At 42.8% G+C, this 20032-nt stretch overlaps 1 protein-coding gene across 1 annotated transcript; it reads left to right on the top strand.

Annotated features, from left to right (window-relative positions):
• Nucleotides 1-652: 652 nt before the first annotated feature.
• On the top strand, nt 653-19014 carry LOC111969137 (12S rRNA N(4)-cytidine methyltransferase METTL15-like). The gene is given in 6 exon segments (XM_070445453.1): nt 653-785; nt 6981-7172; nt 8708-8886; nt 14692-14832; nt 14835-15017; nt 15020-19014. Coding segments are annotated over 6 exon segments (915 nt in total). The 5' UTR covers nt 653-660; the 3' UTR covers nt 15115-19014.
• The last annotated feature ends 1018 nt before the right edge of the window (nt 19015-20032 follow it).

Genomic DNA, 20032 nt, shown 5'->3' with positions numbered 1-20032 from the left:
CCTCTCCTCGTCCGAGGAAGAGGAGGACGACACCCGTAACAATAACTCCAGAAGGAGATTGGCAGTCAACCGAATTGTAAATATTTACACATGGTACTATTGGGGATAAGTCTTTATTGTTCAGTGGCATTTTTGTTTATCAGGACACATATTGTGTGATGTGTGGGTGTAGCTTAGATCGTCCAGGGAATTTGGGGCTGGGGTGTAGCTTGGACAGCAGGCTGAGTTGAGAAAGATCTTTCAAGAGGGGCAAGGATGACTCACAAATTGACTTTTGGGTGCGAAAGGAGAACTGTCTAGTTAGCTGGTGTGTGTTTTATGACAACTAAAATAGACTCCAGCAGTATGGTTGGTTAAAGGTTCTTCAAATGTTCACAACTATGTTTAAGTGCATGATAGCAATTAATACAATGGCAATCATATATAATATAATTGCAATTATATGATTGAACATTTCATGATTATTTTGTCTTTCATAGTGTACTAGTGCATTAGGAATTGAGGTATACTAACTAATCATTCTCTGAATGATCACCTTAGAAATGAGGACTATGTATCGGCTAAGTGATAGAGGGTTGTCATTGTAAGGCCTCTGAAAGCACTGTCCTTTACATCAGCCGACATATAGCCTATTGTCTGTGTCCATAGGTTTTTCTGGACATGACCTTTGGAGGTGGAGGTCACACCAAAGCCATCCCGAGGGCCTCTCCTGAAGTGACAGTAGTGGCCCTAGACCGAGACCCCACAGCATTCAGCTTAGCTCAACAGCTGGCCAAGGAACACAGGTGATTGCCTTTTTTATAATAATTACAGTGGTATGTATAATATGGGTACAAATTGTACTTAAGTCACATATTTCACAGATTTGCAAGTCAAAATACATTTGTTTGCAAATGTAATCTGCATGTAGAAATGTCAATGAACATCAAGGGATCCTTTGGGATTTTGGCAATGAAGCCTTTTCTTCTTCCCCAGAGTCAGATGAACTTATGGATGCCATTTTTATGTCTCTGCTTGGAGTTTGAAGGAAGTTGTTAACTAGTTACAAATACATAAAAATGGTACACACGAGTTCATCTGACTCTGGGAAAGTAGATCAAGGTTCTCATTGGCAAAATCCCAAAGGATCCCTTTAACACATCTTAATATGGAGTAACACAAAAGTTATTGTAAATTGTGTAGGCTACCTACAATGCAATTAATTGCACTGTACTTAATTGCACTGTACTTACATTATGATTAATATATACATGCTTTAGAGACAGTTATTTGAAGTGACACTACAAAACAGAATAGACACTCTAATGAAGTCTGATTCACAATATCTCTACGGCCGAATGTGATTGGTATGTGCTTGCATTGTTAATGCTGTAACCCACATAGGGTTATTTCCCCTCAAAGTTATACAGTCAACAATTTATGGATCATAGTTTAGATTGAAGGTTAACTAGATCACAATACAGCCTTTTGCATGCATCCCACCTCCCAACCCTCTCCACCTCCTTGCCAACCCTCAAACCCTGAAAAAAAATGAATCACTGAGTAACTGCTGCTAAAGCCCCTCGTTTCACAATCCATCCACATCCATTGTGTCAGGGAGACTTAAACCCAGTCCCCCCACGCTTAGCTGGTGGGCCMGGCGTCTCATTTGTCAGAACAGGGGCCCACGGCCCCAGTGTGAGGGAGATGCTGCCTCCCACTGAGGTTCCGTCAGTGGTGAGTGGGAGGTAAAGAGAGAGGAGAGCCCAGCAAACTTCGAAGAGAGAGGAGGGAGACACCGGGCCACTGTGTTTAATAATGAGGGAGAGAGTGTGTGCGAGAGCGAGCGAGAGCGCATGAGGGAGGATGAAAATGAGATGTTCCTAAGACCATGGCGTGGGTAGGAATCCTTTTACGTAGATTCCGGGGAAACCTCTCTCGGGGGGAATGTCTGCTACAGATACGCGCCTATGAGAGGGGGATGAGACGGAAGAGAGAAAATCAGAGTACGCCATTCTGTCAGCAGCAATATACCCCAGCTATAAACCCTTCCACACCCACTCACGATTTGAGTTGAGAGAAGAGAGAAATCTAGCAATTAGCTAATATTATTGGAAGCCTGTATAAAAGACCCTTGCAGCCCACGCAATGCCTCCACACAACAGGGCTGGAGAGCGTTCTCTTCTCTCTCGCTCGTATTTCTATCCTCACTGATTTCACTTCTCTTTTGCCTTGCAAAAAGTACAGCCTTGATGCAAACTATTGAAGAGCGATGTGAATCTGCACTTATGTAATTGCTTAGATTAGTGCCCAGAGGAAGAGTTAGATTTTCTAGCGTAGTAGACGCCCTGACAACTTTCACATTGGTTGCAGTGGTCTGAGGGGTATCCTATGAAGGAAGCTGGATCTACTCAGTGTTTTCTAAAGCTAACCAGCTTCAATTAGCTTCAGATTCCAACTCAGGCTTCATCCGTACTACTACGGTATGAAGCCTGCCGCAAACTCTATCAGGCTTGTAACTGCGCGTACATGTCACACATGGCTAGTCGAACGCTGAACTCTTCATTGAGACAATGCTGAAACATCAAGCAATGGGCAAATCAGTTGCACATTTTCATTTGTGCCAAAATCAAAATGAAAGAAGGCCTGGGACGATACCAGTATCACAATATATATCGCAATATTTCCTTGCCAAAAATGGAAACGCGAAGCAGATCAAAGTCTTTGGTCCTTTATAAACCTGCTGTATCTGAAATAGTGTGTGCTTGAGCTTGAAAAATCAATACATGTAACTCTGAATGACATCATGTTGTTGTTTGTTTCCAATATTAGGGCTGTTTTCCTAAAGAAGGTAAATCCGCTTTGTGCTTTGTTTCCTTGCCACGACACTGAGTATTGCGATACTGTTATTGTCCAGGCCCTAATGTTGAGACTTAATTCTCTATTCTGGGTGTGTCAATATTGTGGAGATTCTATGCACTAGTCTATTACCAGAGATATCTTTGTTATTGCTATTACTTACGTACAGGGGGCTTTATGTGTGTGCAACTTTTAGGTAGAAAATTAACTAAAGCCACATCTGGGGGGAAAAAGAGAAAGTAAATTACTATGTGTCTGTATGTCATTGATTTGCATGGGGTGATTAGCATTTAGCAAGTAACCTGATGTATCATGTTTACTATAGACACCGATCCACTCTCCTAGGGCGACAATCCATAAGAAATCTAGTGAATAGGCCTACCAGGGAGAAGAAAGAGGAAACGACATTAGTTGTGGCACTCTACTGAGACTACGTAGCTCGAACTCTCTTTAGTCTTAGGCTTACATCTTAAACACTTCATGCTAAATTTGTTTATTTTTAAGTTTAGTTTAAACTTCTAGAGTTGAGGTTGCTTAAGTTCACATTCCAAACCAAACACAAGCATCTTTCGCCGGTGGTACTTTGTGTGTGTGTTCTTTTTTCATGTCCTGTAGATATTTTCATCACTGCTCCCCTGCTGAAAGCAATCAATCAGCATCTTGTCTTAGGCCTTAGTGACGCAGGTAGAGGAGCTGAGCAGGTCAGCACTGGGGAATATTTCAGACTTGATTTGTGGAGAGGCAGCACGTCATGTTGGACACACATATATACACACACACACACCCACTTAGCACTCAACGGTGAGGACACCTGGCACTTTTACCTCAAAATGGGGCGTTGGGAGGGGAATGGCATCTGCGGATGTGTGTTTTCAAGTGCTGCTGAAAATAGTGCATTTTTGTGTAATGTGTTCAGGTTACAGTCATGAAAATGGAAAACAAAGGACACGATCTTTACACAGTACATCCGTACTGTGCATTTGTGTCATCCGTCAGAGGAAGCGCTTAAAAGATTAAACAAACCAACAGAGGAATTGTATTTTTAATTATTTTTTAATTGAACCTTTATTTAACTAGGCAAGTCAGTAAAGAACTAATTCTTATTTACAATGACAGAATATGTGTAGGCAAACCCTTATCTGCTCTACTTCAAACCCAGATAAACAGGTGACAGACGTTCATATGAAGAAGACTGCAGCAGCTCAAAGCTCTGTTCCTTTATTAAGGTCCTGCTCCAGGGCACCAATACTACCACCAATACTTACTCCCAGGATGGGCCTACAGTACACAGACAGGGGAAGGGCTTTCTMTATCACATTTGTGGACAACTGGGGACATTTTCTGTAGCAAATTGAGTAGCAAAAATAGATGCAGGCTGAGCACTTGTGGAGAACCTTGACAGAAATTGGAACAGGGTGTTATTTTTGAAAGACGGAAGTTTCGCTGTTTAGTGGCCAATCTTCACACTTCCTGAAGACCCTAATGGAACTTAAATGGAAGCAGTTCCCAAAACCCCTTTTAATGTGATARGTGACATGGAAGTTGTAGTGACTACAGACAGTCAGGACCTCAGTGTTAACATCTCATCTGAAAAATGGTGCTCTTTGCAGGACAGTATCCCCAGTCACCACCCTGGGGCATTGGGGTCTACCTTGTCCAGYGGGAAGAGTGTCCCTACTGGCCATAGTTTGACACATGCACGTGAAGYAGAGTGGTTGTAACAATAACCAGTTCATCATTTAATTTTTTTAACAAGGTTGCCTTGCCTGGAGCCCTGTTACCTCACTCAGCAGGGCAGGGCATCCTCCAGCATTACTTAAGGTCATTCAATCCACCATATGCCCCAATGTGGCCTTCTCTTCAATCATTTAACATGTTGTAGGTGGACCAGGGGAGATGGCATTTAAAACAACAACAACCTTTTATTCAGTTATAAGTTAAGAATGATGTCAATGTTGTGGGTTGCATAACTACATATAGATCAGTTCTCTAAAGCAATTATAAGCCTATACTTGGACCACACACACACACACACACACTACTGAAACTGGTCCTGTTTAATAATATAACACCTTACATAAGGCATTTATATATCCAACCATGTGTCTAAGCCACATAAAGAAGTTAATCAATAAAAAACGTTGTGACTGTTTTGCATATTCTTAAATCCTTCTGTGGCTCACAGAAACTGAGGAGGTGCCGATGCTCTGTGTGTAGGGGAAGGTGAGTTCAACCGGCATAGCTGAGGGTGTGTAGAAAAAAAATACCAGGAACTTAAATATAGTAACTGAAAATGGTTACTAATGATGAGACACTGGCCAAGTGGGCAATTTCCTTATCTCTTGCAATTATCAATTAATAAAATCCATAGATTAAAATCCCTTACTAAGAAAGCTCCATCATAATCTTTTGTAGTTCAATACATCTTAGCCATAACTACTATGAGAACAGTTTGTTAGGGTCTTTGTCTCTTCATTACTTAATCCTCCTCCTCTCCTTGCCTGCCTGCCTTATTGCTGAAGACAATATAAGATTTGTGGAGGAGGCTAGAAGAATTGACACGACACCATCTGTACCAAACCAAGTTTATGATTAAACTTTACGATGCATTTAAACAAGTCAACTACCTGGATGAAATTAAATGTATCTCCACACACAGTATAGTTTACCATGGTAACCAAATTTKATTGAATTAGGGGGATAACAAAGGTTTGTAAATGTAGATGTTATGTCCATGAAACAATGTATGGATAATATGATATCCCTTCAGTTTTCCTACACTTAATTACATTTTATAGCCAATGTAACTTTTTAGGGGTCTTCAGTCTCTGAAGGGAGTGAAATKCATCAAGYGTCCTGATTGATGAAAATGGCCTTAAACCAATGAGTTGCAGAAGCTATAAATTCTCAGCATATTGACATAAGGGCTTACTGTATACTGCATTGGTACACAGTAGGCATGGTTMCTCTGTCTGGGGGKACTGCTCTGTTGAGATGGGACCGGGAGGGGGTGGACGAGTCTGTGAAGCACGTGGGTGTGGAGAATGCCTTGCTATAGATTTTACAGCATATTAATGACTGCAGCGAAGAATGAAACATTTCTAGAGCATGATAAGGAAAAGCCCTGGCCTGACAGCGCGGGCGAGATGCTCCACTCAACCCTTGGTCTSTCAAGCGTCAGTGGGTGTATAAACACAAGGACCCCAAGGCCTGCTTGCTAAGCCGTTAGTGGGAGAGACCTTATCGAGATGGCCACTGCTATTATATCTTTATTGCAGCAATGGGGGTCTTTTATTTCATTTTAACAAGACTATTGAGAGGAGACTAGAGGAGGTTAGATGCGGAGGAATCACAATTGTCTGCGGTGCTGAGATGTGGAAGATGTTATAAGTCAGGTTGGTGTGGTGTCTAAGACCCCATCTCTGTCCCTTTCTGTCTGCCAGTATTGGGTGGCCCTGTTGGCCCCTCAGGCTGATTTATGGCTGCCCCTCTAGCTCACACCAGCCATCATCTCTGTGCTCACTGAAAAGGTCACATGAAAAATGCATGACCGTGATGGGAAGATCCCACCACCTGTGTGTGCGGCAGGGGGCTGTGTCTTGTACAGGGCTATGTGTTGAGCCAGGAGGCTGTGTCTTGTACAGGGCTGTGTGTTGAGGCAGGAGGCTGTATCTTGTACAGGACTGTCTGTGTGTTGAGGCAGGAGGCTGTGTCTTGTACAGGGCTGTCTGTGTGTTGGGGCAGGAGGCTGTGTCTTGTACAGCGCTGTGTGTCGAGGCAGGAGGCTGTGTCTTGTACATGGCTGTGTGTCGAGGCAGGAGGCTATGTCTTGTACAAAGCTGTGTGTTGTACAGGAAGGATTTGACCTCTGGATGGGGTCCAGAGGAGACAGGTGTTGAACAGCAAGGAAAAGGTGACTTTTTCTGTCGACCACTTTTGCTTAAAAGGTTTTTATAGTGTTTTTTATTTTTCTCATTAGCATTCATAACAAACAGGAAGTGTCAACAGGAGTTCTTGTACAAATTCTTGTACAGTATTTCTGACCTGTGTTGAATGTGTTTACATAATCTGTACCCATTTCTCCATGTCTCTTTCCTGACATTTAATTATCTGATTAAAGGTTTTCTCCCTCCCTCCCCCAGTGGCCGGGTGCACCCGTTGCTCGGGCGTTTCAGTGAGCTGGGAGCCCTGCTGTCTAGACTGAGGTTGCAGCCAGGTAGTGTGGATGCTGTTCTTCTGGATGCTGGCTGCTCCTCCATGCAGATGGACTGTCCCGAGAGAGGCTTCTCCCTCAGTAAGGATGGCCCTCTGGACATGAGGATGGATGCAGATAGGTGAGACCACACATTATCACCCTACCACAGTTGCACAAAGCATTATTGTCATTTTATGTCAATCACTATGTATTATAGGGTAGCATCAGGGAATAGTAATGATATAGGCCTATGTGTTTTGGAGGATACATTGAACTACCTTCAGCCCAGATTACTCTAACATAGTATGTGTTCCTCAACACACATACGGCGTCTCCTTCCTACTGCATGCTGGGAAATGTTATAATCTGTGGTGGCAATTTTATTTCCCTGCTTCTGTCATGAGAGGAAAGTCAATTGGGTCAACAATTTATTCCCATAGGTATATATATATATAATGAAAATGATTGATATATATATATATATATATATATAGATATGCACATTGAGCACTCATAAGGCCTGGAATGTGTAGTCTATCAATCTATCCTTGCCTTTGAGGACTTTGACAGTGATTTGACATGAGCTTTTCAAATTGACAGGTATTATGTTTCTGTGGAAAGGAACGGCAATTGTTATTGTATAATCAGTAGGATTCCTCTGCATCATCCAACCCTTACAGCAGCAAAATGAAAATTAGCGATACATATCACAGTAGCAAAGCAGAGTGGTTCATGAACTAGTATATCATGTTAGTGTTCGATGAAGGAATGAGTCACTCTTGCTGTTGTAGATGAACAACATATGCATCTGCTTGCATCTGTTCTTTATCTTTACCTCCCATTTACACTGTAAAAACCCATCTCAGTCAATTATGTGGTTAATTTTTGCCACATTTGAGGAACCTCGTAGGCAATGTATTTTAAACACCGTTTGAAGCTACATATTTTTGTCTCTTATGACAACATAAACAGACATGGAGCAAAATATATTTTGTTTTTAGGTTATGATAAGGTATGACAATTGTACTAAACTCATTAAGGCATTTTATTGTAATCATTAAAAAATATATATATATTTCTATTATATTACCCTCGTTCTGTTATCCTAGTTGAAATGACCAATGAACCCCTTTAAATAATTGTTCATATGGCAGATCTCAAGTTTATAGATAATAGTCTACTCTGTCTATTTCAAGATCTACTGCACAGGTGATGTTTGTATGCCTGCCCCTTTTCTTTGCATTCAAATCTGTTGAGGCGTATGTGGAATTTTAATATGCAGAGGTCAGCATTGATTTTTCCTGTGACATAACCTTTTGCATTTGTTTTCCAGCACCAACTAAAACGACACATGATATGTATGATCATTGGCACGTTATTCATCTAAAGCGTTAAATGTCTTGCCCTCCCAACACTTTGTTGTAGTTATTATTGTTGTAGTTATGTATTTTTATCCACACTAATTATGTTTCTCTAAAGAGATGTACCGAGAACCTGTCAATGAGTAAATGGAGACAAATGAACTGGCAAATATAGAAATATGGCTCTGCTGCTGGCTACATCGCTCTTGTTAGCCACAGAGGTTTTCAGCTGTGTCTGAGATATGTCAGGCTTCGCCGCTGTCAGCAAGGACGTGACGTCAAGCAGCCTAATTGGGCTCTTCTTTGTGCGTAGGTACCCCGACATGCCCTGCGCCGCTGACGTTGTGAACGCCTTAGATCAACAGGCTCTTGCGTCCATCCTCACTGCCTATGGGGAGGAGAGGCACGCCAGGAAAATAGCCTCGGCKATGGTGGAGGCACGCAGTGTCTACCCCATCACCCGGACACAGCAGCTGGCCAGCGTGGTGGCAGGTACCCTCATTAATTCCCTACATRGTRTTAGAGGCTCAGGGCAGAAACGGTAGGGAAATATTAAGRCCCTGTCTCCCTGTGGGACCTATTTGTCTGGGGAAAAATCACGATGGCTCTAATCTCAAGCATCATCCTCTCCTGTCTGGGTTTTGGATGCCTCTCACACCCCTTTCCTGATGAGATTACTATTAATAAGGAGGAGAGAGATGCGTCTGGCGTAGGGTGCGGCTGCCGCTCTGACAAGAGAGAGTGACAACTTCTCTTTTTCACACGAGCCCCCGTTCTCTCTTCCCTCCCGTCTTCCTCCTCCCCTTTGTTGCTTTTGATTTCGTTTCCCACCCTACCTCATTTTATGCCCAAGCCCATCTCGTTCACACACATGCACACACACTCATGCACAGATTGAGGATGGATCATCATTTTTAATGCATTTTTGTAAATGTTTTTTTTGCCTCCCTCTGAGAGCTAGAAAGAGAGGTCTTCTCAATGGCTGTTACGGAGCTAGGCGCTACGTGCGTCACACAGGGAGAACAGGTGTGAGGGAGAACAGTTGTTTGATCTCTTTTGAAGAGCAGAGCGAGTCACCAGCAATCTTTATTCCAATCAATCCAAGAGGTCCTGACTCATGTGGGTCCCAGGGGGTCAGCTAGGCTGCTGGTGACACCGTTGCCTAGGGAAGAATGCCATGTGGGTGGAGGGGAGGGGAGGTTGTATTTGTGTAAGGGGGCACACTTTGTAGCGCAATGGTTGGGGGGTGTTCAGGACCGAAATGATAGTGTGCTGTAGGTTTATTGGACGGGTCTTTCTTTTTCTCTCTCCATCTCTCTACCTTTTTGCAGGCACACTTAGATCAGGATGCAGATCTCTTAAGCCCCATAGACTACAGTGGCAGGCAAGGTTCCAGACTGTTGGCCATGTTGGGGTGCAGAGCTTATTTTGAGCCAGGGCTCAACACTGTGTTTGCTACGATAGCCTGCAGCTCTTCTATAAGGAGTAGTAATCCTGCAGCCCTGCAGCGCCCTGCGCCCTGCAGCGCTTCTATAAGGAGTAGTAGCCCCGCACTCTTCTATAAGGAGTAGTAGCCCTGCCGCCCTTCTATGAGGAGTAGTAGCCCTGCAGCCTTCTTTAAGGAGTAGTAGCCCCGCAGCTCTTCTATTAGGAGTAGTACCCTGCCGCCCTTCTATGAGGAGTAGTAGCCCTGCAGCCCTTCTATGAGGAGTAGTAGCCCTGCAGCGCTTCATGAAGTAGTAGCCCTGCAGCGCTTCTATAAGGAATGTAGCCCCACAGTTCTCTCTATAGGAGTATTAGCCTGCAGACCTGCTCTTCTAATAAGGTAGGATAGTCCTAGCAGCACTTACGATAAGAGTTTGTAGCATGCGACGATGAGCGGCTACGGTAGTCGAAGAGCGGAGTAGTGAGCGCCTGCGAGCCGCAACATCCCCATCATGAAGGAGAGTAGCCCTCTTCGCAGGGCTCTTCAAACATAGAGATAAGTATCCTGACAGCTTAGCTTGCTCATAAGAGCAAGAGTAGTAAAGAGAACCTCACCGGTCTTCAATAAATAGAGGAGTGTAGCCCTGCACATCCTGTACTATAAAGATTGGTGTGTTTGCCAGTGGCCCTGCGCGCTTGCTTCCTTCAGGTGAAATATGTAGCCTCCCTAGCAAGCGTCCCATTTCCCGGTAAATAACAGAGTCGTGCCTAAGAGCAGACGCTGGCGAGCATAATAAGGAACCAAATTGGAATGGCAACCCATAACTAGCGTCCTTCTATAAGAGAAGTACAGTAAGCGCCACTGGCAAACTCTCCTATAAGCCCAGTTGTACACCTGACAGAAGCATCATGACCTAAATAGCAGAGTTGATAGCCTGCAAGACACACTATCTAATGGAGGTAAGTAGGTAGCCTGCACGCACTCTTCTATAACCAGGAATCCGAATAGGACCCGCAAAAAACTCTGTCTAATAGAAAGCAATGAGCTTAAGCCCACCTGTCCCAGCTCTCTCACAAGAGAGTACGTATGCCCCTGCAGGCTCTATCCTCATTCAATGCCGTAAGGAGTATCCAAACGCGCCCCAGGCACGCGACCGACGAGAAACCCTGCAGCCACACACCTTCCAAAACTATGAGAGCAGCTCGGCTATAAAGAGGGCAGTTACAGATATAGCCTGTACTAGCTAACAGATCGCTATAAGGAGGCTGATGGAGCTGTCAGGAGTTAAGCTCACCCTCTGCAGCTCTTCTATAAGGAGTTGTAGCCCTGCAGCTCTTCTATAAGGAGTAGTAGCCCTGCATCGCTTCTATAAGGAYTAGTAGCCCTGCAGCTCTTCTGTAAGGAGTAGTAGCCCTGCCTCCTTAATTTCCTTTCCATTCCCCTGTATTATGGAAATGTAGAGACATACTAAATAAAATAGTTCCTGCCTCAATAGAGCCATTCAGTTGAATTTACTGAATGTAATTCTGAAATGTTTTTGAATTTGATTCATCTGTTTATAAACCTCMTTAGCAGAGCTAGCTAAAGGACATGGATCTGATTTCATGAGGAGAAAAACACCACAGAAATAGACAAACCAGTCAAATAAATATGACTTAACCAACCCATAGTTTATATAAATTGATATGAATACATCAATAAATGTTCGGCTTGTGATGAACAAAAGCAACAATCCACTAACAGATCAAATATTAAACTATTATAATTAATTTTGTGTGTTTAGCTTACATACATTTGCATAACACAATCATGCAGTTTTGCTTCAGTTGTGGCTCCAATATATTAATTCTAAGCCGATTGTCCCCCTCCCCCTTCCCTGCTAGAGTCAACAGTAATGCCTAATGAGCCCTCTCTACCCCCTCTCGCTTGCACCCCAGCATCTATTTTGTTACAAATTAAGCAGTGGTGGTTGGGTTGTTGAAGGTGTTGAGACACCATAATGACAGGTGCCTTGGGAGCCTTTTGCTCCCCCCACTCACTTCCTCCCTCCATACATCCCCTTGTCTCTCTCTTCCTTCCTTTGTGAAAACCCACACAGCTGTGGCTGACTGAGGCCCCTAAAATGTTTTCCCTCATTTAAGTATACATATATTTTTTAAGAACTCCTGACGTACTATTATGGAGAGCAATCCATTTAGCCCATATAGCACGGGTCAGCAACACGTTTACTTGTCAAATAAGAACGTAAAATCCAGGAATTCAGCTAAAATTGTGTTTAATTTGTGCCATTTAAAAAAAAATATGTCATCATGTCATCTCATTGTAATCAAGGTATGAAATTATTGTTATTTTCAAATACAATCTCATTTTAGGCTAAGATGTGGTCAATTTGCAGTGTAAAAATGATTATAATTATGTTCTGGCCCCCTGACCATCTGCTCCGACAAAAATAGGGCTGCGGATGAATCTAGTTGCCTACCCCTGCCATATAGGCTCTGTTATTCAGTGGGTCAGAATGGTGCATCCAACCACTAAACATCGAGAGTGCATGGGTCCCACTGGCTTCCTCTTGGGAAATGCATCTCAAATGGATTCAAGTTGTTGAGAGTTAACACAGCAGAGTGAACAGGCACATCCTTGATATGGTGATGGACACAGCTAGTGAGGATAACATGATTGACTGTTGTAGGAGTGTGTGGCCTTTCAACCCAACATTCACTCACGTGACGGATGTGGTTAGTAATGGCTGTTTGCCTCGCAATAAATGCATTGTGTCAGTGTGAAGTTTGCCCAGCTAAATGGACACCCTAGTTTTCTTCAATTACAAATGAACAGCCCTTAGAATTGCAACGCTGTGTTGATTTCTAAATCACACTTTCCAGTGTTAAACAACCTCAAAAGAATAACATTCTAATGTGAATTCTAAGTCAAGTTGAGATAATGTTTTCTATCCTCGRCATGGTGTCRGCAACTTGGTGACATTTGGCGGTGGTGTTTCAKTAACCACAGASRGTGAATGAGGCGGTGGTTTCAGCTCACAGAAACAAATAATCACCACGGCACAAGCCCAAGCTCCATGGAGAGTTCACGAGCAGTCCGTTGKACTCATGCCTCAAGCGCTGACAATATTAATGATGTAATACATCCTCAAGTGCCTCACTGCTTTATAGAACACAGGATTTATGAACTAATAATCAAGCATCACTCTGAAATACTCTTGTGCATAAACATGCAGCGTATGGCTGCCTAGGAATGGTTCTTCCAGGACTCCAACTGAAGCCATGTAATTWGGATCCCTTATCTTTAGTGGTGTGTTGTTCCACAGTGCAGTACTGTCCTTATTGAGAAGTAATTGCTGTAATATGATTGTGAAGTGAATCCCTTTCCCTGACCCCCTTTATAGAAACGAGATGGAAAAGAACATATACAGCTCAGCGATACCCTTTCATTTCATAGCAAGACAGAGTCCATCARYTRAYCCTTCGGACCAGACAATCACCAGGGYTAACATCACCTGGAGAAMAAATGTATTTAAKKAMGGGKWTRRTWWMMTTRRTWYYKRWAAWTRRTWSMTWAWWAWTWKMSRTTTTTTGMCATTCTTCCAGATTTTATGTCAGGGTTGTAGCKAAWAACATTAGACAAAAGTATTTTTAGAATATTATTTATCCATTAGCGATGAAGAKAAAGTGATCGGTCTTATAAAATGGTAATAACCACTACATCCCAGAGGGGTTTCAGAACTCCGCTGCCTCCAACAGGTCTGGAGGATTTGGTGTCTGTTTGGCAATGCTATTTGTTCAGCCTGTTCAGTTGATCAGTGAGATTGATTGGATGTAGCTAGATTTGTGTTAGCTTTCCCAGTCTGCTGCGTTGTGGCATCTTTGCTTATTTTTTTCTTGTGCACTCTAGCTGTGGGACCCTTGAAAGATGAATTAGAGAGAGAGAGAGCACAACTTGGTGAGGCTGGGCCACGGCCGCAGCGCAGGTTTTCTATTGATTGCTGGGTGACTCACAGTCAGTGCTGTTGAACGCAGGACGAGAGAAATGCCACACTGCTCTTTCTCCCTTGCCCCCCCTTCTCTCTCTCCCCCCTCTTGCTCTCTCTCTCTCTCTTTTTCTCTCGCTCTCCCTCTTTCTCTCCTCTCTCTCTCCCGCCCTCCCTCTCTTCTCCTCTCACGTACACACATGGGCTGGGTCCTACGTCAATGCTGGCATTACTCTGGACAGGGGACACCAAAGCTCCAGATAGGAAACAGAGCAGCGCTTCAGCAGCCAGGAAGGCACTGCAGTCTGGACCCCTTCCCTGTCAATCAGTGCCAGGGAGCAGGGAGAAGTGGTCGTGCTCTTCACCCAGCACAGATTGTTTTGTGGCACTTCAAACAGTACCAAATGCAAACATGACCATCTGAGCTTACTTGAACACAGTCTGTCTGAACACGGTGTCATCAAACAGCACAAGCAAAGGCAACCATTATAGGGTATTTGCTAGCAATGGGGGGATGAAGAGAGAGCAATCTGAAAGAGAACCACAACTTTATTTTCAAGTATTATCACAAGCACCTGTTTATTTACAGGTTTTACTTACTGTCATTGTCAATCACATATTAAAGCTGCAGCCTGGACAGGATWTGGGAAAATGTGGCTATGATTGGGGCTTATTCAGACTGGGAGTTAGGTTAAAAACTAAGKGTCATTAGAGAGCTGTGAGACTTCTGTTCTGGTCTGTTGCTGAGAAGCATGTGTCTCCTGGATAGAATGTGAAACATTTCAGGTATGCTGCTCTCCAGYTGAATAACATGCTTCCTGCGCTATATAAATGCTTCATGTCATTTGTTTGATTTATTTAAATAAAAGCATTTCTTTGCCTCTAGGATCTTTTGCAGCCAGCGCTCTCTATGCCCGCAAAGATCGGCTTCAGCGGCCCTCACACYTTGCCACCAAGACATTTCAGGCGCTGCGTATGTTTGTCAATGATGAGCTGAATTAACTGCATGCTGGACTCTGCACTGCTCAGACAATGCTGGCGGCCGCCTCTGTGTGCTGACCTTCCATTCACTAGAGGACCGCTTGGTAAAGCGTTTTCTCCATGGAGAGGATGTAGGTGCCCCACCCTGTCGGAGTCTCCATCAGAGAGTCCAGCGATGGGAGGAAGAGGAGGAAGAAGAGAAGGATGGGGAAAAGACAGTGGTCACTGATTTAACCTACAGAGAGGGGTGCTGATGCCACAGGCAGAAGACATACTGGAGAACCCACGGGGACGCTCAGCCAAACTCAGGGCAGCATTCAAACAATAACCCTCTGGAACTTGGCCTCAACCTGCACCAATTAAATCCTCCTTGTTTTTAACTAGACTACAGAACCACAGGCTGGTCTTCGTCAGACATGACCATACTGATCATATCCAGGAACAGTCTCACTGATGTCGGTCGGGTGACATACAGAACAAGTGCCTTGTTAATGGTGGAACTCTGAGGCTGACTGGTATTTAACTGCCATGCACTAACAGTCAACAATCCATGTAGGCATGTGCTCCTTAGTTAATAGTATACTCCGTGTTACTACTGAGTATTTATTTAATTTAGTTTAAGTGACTTGTGTACACTACTTGAAGTATAGGAAACACAATTGTGTTGAAGCCTAAGTTGAAGATATCAAAGGTTAAGATAAGGATTCTAATATCCCATAACTCTTTGCATAAATGAGAAAGAATTAGAAAAACAAAGGGGCCAGCTATGCTAGTTAGCAACGGTGCTGGTCCCATGAATCTGTTTATTTTTCGAAAGATTCTAATCTGGGTATCTTCAACCTAGGCTGAAGTGACAGATACACGGAAGACAAAACGTCTCTCTCTCTCACTCTCACTCACTCACTCACTCACTCAATTTGTACTACATTACTTTATGGCTGAGCTGACACAGTTGCATACAGTAACAGTTCTGCCTTGAATTCTGAGTTTCCTCAGTTCTCCCCGTTGGCTGAACCCATAATGTCTTTGCTCTCTTGACTAATTAATTAATCAGAACAATGTTGCCTCCAACCGACTGATGAGTATCCAGATCAACGGATGTAGGCACTAACCTCCCTCACTGATGTCTGTATACTCCAGCAATGAGATGACAACTTCCTAGGTAGTTTTGGCCAAATGTGTACTGCACTGCACTGCATGAATCAGTAATGTCTTTAAATACCAAGTGACTCAAGTGTCACAAGTGGCGGTGAATGAGAGGATGACTGTTTCATTCATGAGCCTTCTCCTCCAACTGTTAACAGATGAGGTGTTTTGATCTGTGCTATTGGACTTTGTCTATTTGTAATTGCTCCATCAAGAGCATCAACACTTTTCTTCCCCTCTGCCTCGTTCTGTACACTCTAAATATATACTTCTTGTTACCTTGGAAACTAAACAGCACAAGTAACATTTAACTGTGTCTAAATGTGTTTGCTGTTTTAAAATATCTGCGAAACGATGCCGTATGTATCATTTTTACGCCCCTCCCTTTGAGGTCAGTCGACGTCACACAGTCGTCATGGTTATTTGAATTCAATTTGAAATAAGAATGGTAATCCTGTTTGATCTGTTCTTTAATGGATAGTCCAAGGGTTCTAAGCCCCTTACTCTGTAGACCCCCATTCCTCCCCTCTAATCAGGAATGATTCAGACGTGGAACACCTGGTGTATGGAATCTGAATTCAAAACTCAAAATGTGACTCTTTCCCTTTGATGACCACAATATAACTTTGACTCATAATCGTGCAACTGGTGACAATTCCAACCATAAATTCTTCTCTAGATATCCGCCAGCACCTGTACACATCATTTGCCTTTTCCTTCCTGTACACCCTATCTGCCACCTGACCAAGTGAAAGCGTTCTTCAGTTCMCCAAAGTTTGTCTAACTTTAACCAATTTAACAAACTTAGCTTTGTTTCTCCTGATTTCTCATAACCTGTGTCACCTTTTGTCTTTTACTAGTAAGGAATGACACCTCCTAAACACGTTGCAAATTCCACATTCTTCTTTACACTCAAATCTATCAACAAGTCTTTTGTATTACCTACAGTGGCTTGTGAAAGTATTCACCCCCCTTGACATTTTTCCTATTTTGTTGCCTTACAACCTGGAATTAAAATGTTTTTTGGGGGGGGGTTTGTATCATTTGATTTACACAACATGCCTACCGCTTTGAAGATGCAAAATATGTTTTTTGGGTATGAAACAAAGAAGAAATAAGACAAAAAACTGAACTTGAGCGTGCATAACTTTTCACCCCCCCAAAGTCAATAKTTTGTAGAGACACTTTTTGCAGCAATTACAGCTGCAAGTCTCTTGGGGTATGTCTCTATAAGCTTGGCACATCTAACCACTGGGATTTTGCCCATTCTTCAAGGCAAAACTGCTCCAGCTCCTTCAAGTTGAATGGGTTCTGCTGGTGTACAGCAATKTTTAAGTCATACCACAGATACTCAATTGGATTGAGGTCTGGGCTTTGACTATGCCATTCCAAGACATTTAAATGTTTCCCCTTAAACCACTCGTGTTGCTTTAGCAGTACGCTTAGGGTCATTGTCCTGCTGGAAGGTGAACCTCCGTCCCAGTCTCAAATCTCTGGAAGACTGAAGCAGGTTTCCCTTAAGAATTTCCCTGTATTTAGCGCCATACATGATTGCTTAAATTCTGACCAGTTTCCCAGTCCCTGCGGATGAAAAACATCCCCACAGCATGATGCTGCCACCACCATGCTTCACTGTCAGGATGGTGTTCTTGAGGTGATGAGAGGTGTTGGGTTTGTGCTAGACATAGCGTTTTCCTTGATGGCCAAAAAGCTCAATTTTAGTCTCATCTGACCAGAGTACCTTCTTCCATATGTTTGGGGAGTCTCCCACAAGCCTTTTTGCGAACACCAAAAGTGTTTGCTTATTTTCTTCTTTAATCAATGGATTTTTTTCTGGCCACTCTTCCATAAAGCCCAGCTCTGTGGAGTGTAGGGCTTAAAGTGATCCTATGGACAGATACTCCAATCTCCACTGTGGAGCTTTGCAGCTCCTTCAGGGTTATCTTTGGTCTCTTTGTTGCCTCTCTGATTAATGCCATCCTTGCCTGGTCCATGAGTTTTGGTGGGCAGCACTCTCTTGGCAGGTTTGTTGTGGTGCCATATTCTTTAATTTTTTAAATAATGGATTTAATGGTACTCTGTGGGATGTTCAAAGTTTTTAATATTTTTTTATAACCCAACCCTGATCTGTACTTCTGCACAACTTTGTCCCTGGCCTGTTTGGAGATGCTTGGTGGTGCCCCTTGCTTAGTGGTGTTGCAGATTCTGGAGCCTTTCAGAACAGGTGTATATATACTGAGATCATGTGACAGATCATGTGACACTTAGATTGCACACAGGTGGACTTTATTTAACTAATTGTGTGACTTCTGKAGGTAATTGGTTGCACCAGATCTTATTTAAGGGCTTCATAGTTAAGAGGGTGAATACATACGCACGCACCACTTTTCAGATTTGTATTTTTTGGTATTTTTTGAAACAAGTTATTTTTTTCATTTCACTTTACCAATTTGGACTATATTGTGTATGTCCATTACATGATATCCAAATAAAAATCTATTTAAATTACAGGTTGTAATGTAACAAAATAGGAAAAAATGCCAAGGGGGATGAATACTTTTGCAAGGCACTGTATAGCGGTCAACAATTGTTGTCAGTTTTCTCTGTTTTACATTATATGCTCTTGTTTATGGATCCTGATTTGGCAACATTAAGACTTGTAATGTACATTGTGAACATCAATTGAGTTAACCTTGTGTGGAGGGGAATGAGCATAATGCAGATATGTCAGTGGTTGTAAATGAGACTGACCTGTGCTTGTATGTTCTCAATTACCATGGAAACAGTGGCTTAAGTAAACAGTCGTTGGGATAACTTGCTCTATTATTAACAGCCATGTATCAATCATGGATTGAAATCCTACCAAGTAATAAGTAATACGTACCAGGAAGATGTTAATCAGTTCTCAGAAGCCCGTTTCTGGCTAAGTCTTTCAGTGTGCAGACAAGAGTTACACACGTCCGTCCCCATGTACTAGCAAAAGGTGTGTATTGGGTCAGTTGCCATAGGAACAAACTCACAAAACCGATTTCTTAACTCACCTCAGTTTTCTGAGAAAGGATTTACAGAGGAAACTTGTAACTGAATGCAAATAAAAAATGAAATCCAGTCCTTTTCTCTGTGTATGCTTTGGTTGTTTGCTATACGTCACAAAAAGGAATAGATTTGACAGCCTTGACCATATTGGATTAAGTCTGTCTGTCAGGAGACAAAGGATAAGGCTATGAATGGATCTGCTTTCTACATTAACAACGATTTGACACTTTTCCAGATGTGTCCACAAATGTGGCTACATTTAAAATGGGAGGGGCAATGAAAGGATGTTTAACACTTCCTGTTCCCTGCTCTGTGCATTAGTTTTGGGCTGCTCATTCTAGACCAAAATGAATACATTCATCGCCTAACTCCACCCTGACTTTGCGTGCTGTGTTTCTTTTAATGTACCAATTAAAAATGTGAGTCAACAGAATATCTGGGCAAGTAATGAGATACSTGCTTGCATTCATTCTAATTAGCCATAATTAGACACCTTTTGTCCATTATGTGAAATCCTGAGTGGGCTGAGTGGAGATGGTATGGTGGTGGGGGGTYGGCTATTTGTGGAGGTTGGGCGTGCACGCTGGATCCCCGCTGTCGAGTCACCTTGGAAAAGGGACATTTTATTTATGATAACAAGTCTTGGAACACTATCCATAGCCTTGATAAGGGAGTATAGAATGAATAAAATAAAATAAAGAAAATATATGAAATATGCATTTAATTAAAAAATTACATTCACAAGCAGGTAGAATCATGTTAAGTTTCAGTGAGTATGGCTGAAAAATGACATCCTCTTGAAATTGGGAAAACGTCAATGATTGAAGACATGCCCATGACCCAAACAATGGAATCGGACATCTACAGTACATTTGTAAGTAGGCTGTGTGTTTGCTGTGCATTCTTGCTAAACTGGGAGATGAACAAAGGAGCTGAAGTATTTTTGCCTGTTCCCGAGACTAGCTCACTGTTTCACTCAACCTGTCTGCACTGCTGTAGCTTYAGCCAAAAGCCTTCTCTAGCCAATCCCTAACCAGAGGGCTATTCCAGCCAATGGTTTACTG

Source organism: Salvelinus sp. IW2-2015, linkage group LG10 (genome assembly GCF_002910315.2).
Source record: "Salvelinus sp. IW2-2015 linkage group LG10, ASM291031v2, whole genome shotgun sequence".
Taxonomy (NCBI): Eukaryota; Metazoa; Chordata; class Actinopteri; order Salmoniformes; family Salmonidae; genus Salvelinus; species Salvelinus sp. IW2-2015.
This window is presented reverse-complemented; position numbering and strand designations above follow the sequence as displayed.